This window comes from Acanthisitta chloris, unplaced genomic scaffold, assembly GCF_000695815.1.
Source record: "Acanthisitta chloris isolate BGI_N310 unplaced genomic scaffold, ASM69581v1 scaffold16047, whole genome shotgun sequence".
NCBI lineage: Eukaryota > Metazoa > Chordata > Aves > Passeriformes > Acanthisittidae > Acanthisitta > Acanthisitta chloris.
In genome coordinates this window covers 42,209-50,929 of record NW_008681098.1, presented here as the reverse complement: position 1 = coordinate 50,929, position 8,721 = coordinate 42,209, and the positions used below count along the sequence as shown (strand labels likewise).

At 42.0% G+C, this 8,721-nt stretch overlaps 1 protein-coding gene across 1 annotated transcript; it reads left to right on the top strand.

Moving 5' to 3' along the window:
* Window positions 1-4: 4 nt before the first annotated feature.
* NDUFAF7 (NADH dehydrogenase (ubiquinone) complex I, assembly factor 7) lies at window positions 5-6,166 on the top strand (the record flags this gene model as incomplete). The annotated part of the gene is made up of 9 exons (XM_009077976.1): window positions 5-40; window positions 1,342-1,452; window positions 2,410-2,620; window positions 3,098-3,156; window positions 3,848-3,961; window positions 4,447-4,590; window positions 4,910-5,083; window positions 5,453-5,685; window positions 5,910-6,166. Coding segments are annotated over 8 exons (1,062 nt in total), but the record flags the coding sequence as incomplete, so codon positions are not given.
* Window positions 6,167-8,721: the final 2,555 nt, after the last annotated feature.

The following is an 8,721-nucleotide window of genomic DNA, read 5'->3' as shown; positions in this document are numbered from 1 at the left end:
CTTCATCACCTCACCTGAAATAAGCCAGGTGTTTGGAGAGGTAACACAGCGCCTTGTGTCTTGAGTAATGTTGGTTTACTTTCTTCATCTGCGCGGGGCTGGCTGGGGGCCCTGGTGGGCAGCAAGCTGTCCATGAGCCCACAGTGTGCCCTAGGAGGCCACCGGTATCCTGGGGTGCATTTGTTAGGGCACTGCCAGCAGGTCAAGGGAGGTGATCTTGCCTCTCAGGCCATGTCTGGAGTGCTGTGTCCAGTTCCGAGTTCCTCAGTACGAGAAAGACATGGAGCTGCTGGAGGTGGGTCAGCAGAGGGCTGCAAAGGTGATTCCTCTCTTACGACGAAGGCTGAGGGCTCTGGTCCTGTTCCACCTCAAGAAGAGATGACTTAAAGAGGATCTGAAGCGTGGGTGTGAAGAGAGTGGACCCAGGCTCTTCTCAGTGGAGCCAAGCAATAGAACAAGAGGCAACAGGTAGAACCTGATGAACACAAAGTTCCACCTGAATAAGAGGAAGAACTTCTTTGCTGTGTGGGTGACCAAGCACTGGAACAGATTGCCCAGAGAGGTTGTGGAGTCTCCCTCTTTGGAGATATTCAAGAACCTTCTGGACACAGTCTTGTGCCATGTACTCTAGGGTGGCCCTGCTTGAGCAGGGAGGTTGGACCAGATATGGTCCCTGCCAGGTTTACCCATTCTGTGATTTCCAAGTCACCGTTCAGGTACCTCACCAGTGTCAAAATACTCGAGTAGTTAGGTTTCAAGTTATTTCCCAAAAGAAAAATTGTTTTGAGGGAGCAAGCGGTGTTTTGTTTTCCTGCAAGTCCTTTCATGTGTATGGTCTGAAACACTCCTTATTGACACTTTCATACAGAGCTTGCTTATAAATAAAAAGGGTGGTTTCCCAGTGTGAAAACTCTCCTCAGAAATAATTTCCAGACTTCTGTCTGGCTCAGTCTTGTTTGTGTCTCATTTCCAGTACTGAAGACTGGCTAAATGCTGTTCTTGATGACACTTTGGTTAATGCACTGTCATGAAGAACAGTTGTTCAGAGTCACCTGGGCAGTGACCTACATTTGGGCCTTAAGTCAAAGTTCTGGCTCCAGCCAGAACAGAGTCCCACCCATTTACTGATGGAGAGCTGCTTCTCCTGGGCTGACAGCAAACAATCACCAGTTTTAATATGTAAAGAGAAGAGCATGAAGTTATGTATCATAATTTGTCTTAACTTTAAAATATGGAGAGAGGATGTGCCATGTTGCCTTAGTTATTATCAGACAAAGGGCACGTACCACTTTGCACAAGTTATTGTTGTAACTCTTTGTTTGTGTTGTGTCTCACCATCAGTTGATAGGAATATGGTATATAAGTGAATGGATGGCCATGGGCAGACCTAGCACCTTCCAGCTGGTGGAACTGGGCCCAGGGAAGGGCACCCTTACTGAGGATATACTGCGGGTAGGTGGAAACTATTCGTATGATTTCTGGCTTTATTCCATGGCTGCTGTGAAATCTGGAGGGATGGTGTTTGGCTCTCAGGGTTTAACCTGCCCTAGTAACCAAATCACATCAGTCAGGTTTGCAGTTTGGACTCTCATGGAAATAGATGTGTGTCTTGTGTCTGAGACTAAGTCTCTCCGGTTGGAAGCAGAACACAGGCTGCTGTGTGCACAGTGTGTGGACATGTGTGTGACCTTTCGAACACTGCTTGACAGAAAGGAATTCCATCACTAATTTTCTCCGTATAGGAAAGCATTATCCAAACTGACAACCATTTAGGAGGGTGCTGCTGTGTGTAACTGGGACATAGGAGTCAGTGCAAGGAATAGGAGGAAGAGGGGGAGGACAATAACACAGGAGTGAAATTGTATTAGTTGCTTTGGGGATTTCAGGGGCTTATTTCTCCTGAGTTAACCCTTTGTGTTCAGTCATGGCTCCCAATTAAAATACCACTGATTCATAAACAGATCACTAATGAGATTTGGTACGTCAGAAGAACTTTCATTCTATTTATGTATTTTAATGAAAAAAATCAAACACAGTGAAATGTGGGACATTGAACACTTGTTTATGGTGTCAGAGAAAACCGAGCCATTTTCTCTTAATGCTAAAGCCTCTGCAGGTCTTAGAGGAGCTGCTATTACTATTCCAAATTAGTATTTCATGTTGTCCTTACCTTACAGCCATGTCATGTGTGCTATGTTTTGCCAACTTTACTGAAAACATAGCCGCTTTTATTAAAATCTAGGAAAAATTCCTCCTTCCTTCTGGAGGAGCAGAGTGCAGTGTTTTGTTAAATGAAAGCCAACTAAATCTTTTATCTTGAACATGAACAGTGAGACAAAAGGTTAATACTTAAACCTTTAACATATACAGCACAAGACTGTGCCTAATAGAATTCATCTGCCTTTATAGGTCTTCAGCCAGCTCTCCTCTGTACTTAGTAAATGTGATGTCTCTGTTCACCTGGTAGAAGTGAGTCCCAAGCTCAGCGAAACCCAAGCACTGACGCTGATGGGAGGGAAGGTGCAGCCAAACCCTGAGGACAATTCTGCTTACATGAAAGGTGTTAGCAAGACTGGAATTCCCATTTCTTGGTACAGAGACATTCAAGATGTGCCTCCAGGTAAGGAGCTTGAGTGTCCCATTAAAGGGATGGTGTCCTTCCTTCATTTGCAGCTTTGGATAACGGAGGCATCTCTGCCAGCCTTCACACTAGACAGAAAAGTAGTTAATATACATACTTGTTCTCACTGGTATGAATCTGAGGCAGGATCTTGGCTCATTTTCATCACTGCCACCTTCGTTTGGGGATAGCTATGCAATTTCCTGTATTATGACCTTTTCTTTCCATGGGAAACCATTCACTGGCTTTGCCCAAATGTCCTTTCATGTGATAATGATCTAAAATTCATGGACTGGCTGTAGCTAGCTGTAAAAATCCTTTCTTTGATGTATCCAAACTGGAAGTAATTATAATTGTTTCACAATCACATTAACTAGCTTAATATATTAAAAATCATAAAAACATTTCAGTTTTCAACTGGAAGCTGCTAGAGAAGCATTCATAATTTAATGTATTCTTTTTTTTACCTTCCCCCAGGTTACAGCTTTTACTTAGCACATGAGTTCTTTGATGCCCTGCCAATACATAAGTTTCAGGTATAGCCAAAAGATTATTGTTACTCTGACCACCTGCTTAAACAGCTTTTCTCTTTGAGGAAGAACAGAATTAAGGTGCCAAACTAGACACCTGCACTGCCTCTGGTGATAAAATAATTCTAACTGAATTTGGACAAATAAGGCTTAATTCAGCTGGTAACTGTAAAATTAGTAACTGTTCTTGAATGGAAAAACTCGTAAAAAGCTAAGGATTTCTTTTAGCTGAGATAACTCTCAAGGTTGTTTTATTTCTTATGCTACATTAATGAAGTCTTTAATTCCCACATGATTTTCTGTACCACCGCTAACGAAGTCTGAAGGGCTTTCATTTTAATGGTAACAAGAGTAGCAAAATAGAGACTTGTTATGATTCAGAAGAAACTAACTCGTTTATGAAAGTCACCAGTAGAATGAATTGTTGTGTTTTGATAAGTTAAATGTTGCATTGTCAATAGAAAAGGCAGCATTTTTATTCAGAGCATCATTCATTCCTTTGGAGGATAATTGAACCTGTATTTGTTGGCTCTGCACAAAGACTCTACCACAAGCTTTTTCTAAGGCAGTTGCTGGAATTAAGTAGGAATGAGTAGTTGTTCATAGCAGACTGTATTCTTGACATATTAGTTCAAACAAACAAGACACTGTTGTATCCGTTAGAGTGTAAAATGAGTGCTCTGGGCTCATTAAACAGAGAACAGAGAAAGGCTGGCGTGAAGTGTTGGTTGATATAGATCCAGAAGCTCCTGACCAGCTGCGGTTTGTCCTGTCACCATCCAGTACTCCTGCAACAGAAAACTTCATTCAGGTGAGGTTCTGCCTACCAGAGCTCCTATTTACATCTTTACTGACTCTTTCAAGTACATTTACTGCTTCTCAGTTACTGTGACAGCAAGAGGAGTCTGTCTCAGTTCACTGGATTCTCAAAGTTACAAAATGAAGCACTGGAGATTAAAACCATTTTCACACAGAAAGGTTTTTTTGCAGAGTGTGCATAGCTGATGAGCCATTTTCATTCTTTCAGTGCCACAGTAATGAAGTTTCACCTGATACTTGCTAGAAAATTTTATTTGGCTACAGGTTATATAAGAGATGACTGAAATCCAGCAGTCAGAAAACACTGATTGAAAATGACAGATAGCAAAAACTAGCTCAAGCTGGAGGTAGCCTAGAATGCACCCCCTGTGCCTCTGTGCCCCAACGAAGCGACAGTCCCAAGACATCAAGTGTGACGAAGTCTTGCCCCGTACTTGTCTGCTAATACAGGTGTTTGATCTTTCAACTCTGCACTAGCCAGAAGAAACAAGAGACCATGTGGAAGTGTGTCCTGAGGCTGGTGTCATCGTGCAGAGACTTGCCTGTCGCATAGAAGAGGATGGTGGGGCTGCACTGGTGGCGGATTATGGTCATGATGGAACCAAAACTGACACTTTCCGGGCAAGTCGTTTACCCTGAAATAATAAGCCAAAATATTCTGTTATCTTTTGTCCCTTTGATCATTAGGTTCTTGAAAGTTCTTAGGTGGACATAGTAGGAAAAACTGCATTTATGCTGCAGCAGTAAAACTGAGTGATTCTTACTTAATCAGTACACATAAGGGTTTCTGGCAGATGGAAAGGATAATCTGAGTCATTGCTACACTTTTTCCAGATATTATTTGCCATTCTCACCCCTCACATGCAGAACTTAGCTTTGGCTGGCCCCAGCTGTGGCAGCTGGACTACAGCTGAGTATTACCATCTGATTTAATTTTCAGGGTTTCCGGAATCACAAACCTCACGATGTGCTGAGTGCTCCAGGGACAGCAGACCTGACAGCAGACGTGGATTTCAGCTATCTTCGGAAGATGACACAGGGAAGAACAGCTACATTAGGCCCCATAAAACAGAGGGAGTTCTTAAAAAACATGGGCATCGACCTCCGATTGCAGGTACATAAACTCTCCCGATCCACAGGCAGTACTCTTTAAGCAGCAAGAGAGTTTGTATAAAAATCTGATTTTAAACAAAAGTTGTTCAAAATAACACATAGGTGTGAGAACAGAAAGTTGCCTCTCCTAGACTGAAGTGACTCCAGATCCCTGGAAGTAAACTGATCATATTGTATTTATGAGCATGTAATGCAAAACTTTGCCACATTCATCAGTGTATGAGCTCCACCAGAGGTCTCACCAGCTCGACCAACCATTACAGCAGTGTTAGATTAGTGTGAGTGAAAAGGATGCAAGCAGGGATCACAGGTGTGAGGGAACTCACAGGAAAGCAGGAAGGGCTGTAACCTGCATTCTCTTTTCCTTCAGGTGCTCTTGCAGAATTCTCGTGACACAGCAACTCGTGAGCAGTTACTTCACAGCTCTGATATGCTGATGAATCCTGAGAAGATGGGGGACTGCTTTAACTTTTTTGCCCTGCTGCCTCACCACAGACTAGTACATCCTGACAAGAAAGATAAGCCAGGACCAAAGCCTCCCTTACCACCTGTTGCTGGATTTAATGAACTCTCATTGAAGTAATTTCAAACACTATAGAAAAAGTCTGATAGCAGTAGCTTTCAATAGCAACCTATTTAAAAAAATCAAAGTAAAAGGAATAGACTGGTTTATTTTATGGTTTTGCAATCCTGTCATCAACACGCAGGCAGTAAGGTAAGAACTAAATATTTTATCTCTGAACTGAAAAGCAGATGAAATTTCACCTTACTACTTCAGGCAATTTTCTCAAATCAGTCTGCTTCAGGGCCCAGCCACGTTTTGGCAGGGAGTGCTGTTTCAGAGTAAATCTAGTGCAGCACACTAAACCTTCTGACTGACAGCAGTATGAGTAGAAATAAAACACTGCACATTCAGAAACCAGCACACACAGAGCAGAGAATTAACAGTGTTTTGGGGGGTTTTAGGGTAGAGCTGAGTGAATATTTCCTAGTGGAATCAAAATTTGTCAGTAACAAACAGATATGCTCAGGAGACTTTAAATGTACTCAGCTTTGGTACCTGATTAAAACCAAGATGCCTTGACATCTTTGAAGATATTTTTATGAAGAGAGTGGTGACAGGATGCATGCAAAAGGAGTTACTGCTAACAGAATTCCCACAGCAGGGCATAGCTAATGGCAAATCCACAAACAAGGAAGTATAAAAAAAACACTTACTCCTAAGAGCACTTGATAGGAGAGATAATTCATGTAAATAAAAAGAACAAGTCTGATAGGGAAATAAATTTTATTTTCAAGCTTATCAGAGGATATTTACAAACAATGGGATGTATAAAAATATAAAAGTACTTGACAGTGTCCTTTTGAGGCTATAAATTTTACATGAGCTTTTTTTCTAGCATCACCATGGCACTATTTCTTGAATGAACGCAACTTAATTCATCTAGGGGTAAGGGTATTAAACACTGTAACTACTGCTGTCAGAGTTTGCAGTAAAGGTAGAAAAAAAAGGGAATAAACTCAGCTATTTTTACTACTCTGAATAAAGTTTACTCCTAATGTATGTCTGATTTTTTTGGTTTCCTGACTACTAACTGCTAGTGGCTTGTATTGTCTGGCCCCATAAGCCTGCATATATGCTCAGGCAATCCTCTCCAAAGGCCAACAGCATTGTTTTTATTTTAATACAACTTGAAGAATAAATAGCTCATATAGTATCTTGAAGCAGAGCAGACTTCATGGGGAGAGACATCAGCCAGGCCTTCTACTTCATTCTTGTTCCCTCCTTCCTCTAGTCCTGTTGTGCTTTTTCAAGTGACTGAGCTGGCTTTATTTCCTCCCTTAAAACAACACAAAAACCACAGGTAAACCTGAAGTGACAGCTTAAGTACAAAATCTTAAGTTTCAATCCGGACTGTATCTACATAATTACAGTTAGGATGGAAGATAGCGATGGCTTCGCTGAAGTTTGGCCACTTGAGCAGTGGAAGTTGAAAACCAGCACTGCTTCCCTTGCTGAGCACCAGACTACCAACATCACAGGTGATTGCTCTGGTTCCAGATTAAAAATAGTGCCTCTCTGAACAATCAGTCCCAAAACCCTCCCTTAACAGGGTTAAGAAGCCAGAGCTCAGCCTTTACCGACACAGACGCCTACAAAATGCAGTGGCACTTCATCTAAGTGCAATAGGAAAAAAAATATGGGTTAAAGACCCAACCTACCTGTGGGCACACAGTCCTGCAACTGCCACTGACTTCACTGCCAGGTCACTGCTATTGCAAGCAGCTGCCAGCCCTGAAATAACCGTATAAAATTTTATGTATATCTAACAACTTATAAAAAGTCTGCTCACCTGTTTCCTTACCTGAATAACAACAGTAGAAAAATACTTATCTACACACAAACAAATAAGAAAATCTTTGTAGGAGAGAGGAGATACCCCAAAGCCCCTCGCTGACACTGCAGTTCGAGCCTGTATCAGAACTTTAAAAATATTTCCAACCAAGCTCCAGGGAAGTAGCTTGGCACATGAGGGGTACATACAGCCATCCAGCACCTTCCAGCAGCACAACACTGTTACCCCACACAAAAGGAAAGATTTCACCTTTTTCATTTCTTAAAATACAACAAAAAAACCCCTCTTCCCTTTGCATTTAGCACTCATGGCCTCAAACTTCTTTGAAACGCCACAACCTGTAACTGTCCTCCGAGGGAATCGTTTCCAAAGAACACTGCTGATTCCCCTGCATTGTGCCACAAGTCCAATAAGTGGTTGGGAATCCTCCAGCTGAGGCATCTGCATTAAAAAACTGAGTTGGGAGTTTGGTTTGGACTCTTCATTCAGCTCAAACAGCACTGAGCACAGCAAGAGGGCCAGAGGGGCTGCAGGGTAAGGTGGGAAGGCAGAGTCTTTCTCCTACAATCCAGCTGCCCTGGCAGAAGCAACAGGTGATGTGGTATCCACCGTTACTCCTAGGTGTTGAGCAGAGTTAAGATACAAGCTAGCAGGCTACAAACTACTCCTGATGTAAGTCCAGGGAACCTTAAAAAACTTAGAAAAATATTAGAAAAATTTAAAAACCTAATGACTCAAAATAACAGAAGAAAGCTGCATGTATTTTTCCCTATTCTTCCACATCCTTCTGCTAGAAGCTGGTCTTCCAGAGTGAAAGGATATGCTACATCAAGTCTTGCATGCTTTCTGTGCATTACTGGTGTAGTTTTAAGGCAAAATGCCTTTGGTGTGTATCAATGCCTTGCACAGCAGTGCACTGTTGTGGCTTATTGCTTTGTTTCAGCAGACAAAATAAAGGACTTGGCATAGCTTTGATTGTCATCTCCTTAGATTGTCAGCCAGCATTTCAAGAGGAATGTAAGAAGTTACGGGGTTTTCGCTATTTTTTGGCATCTGGAAAAAAGTTCAGTTAGGGCAAAGACACACATATTTAACTGTCTTAACAGCAGCAAATTATTCCTTCATCTATGAAGCTGTATTCGACTCAACCACCACGTTTTGCTATTAGCCAAGGTGTTCTCCACTGATTTCTCTTTGGAGTCTCTTTTCACCATCCACAGTTTAGGAAACGGGAGATGTATCCAAGTAACAGAAAACAGTCCTCTATGGCCTAGTAAATAGG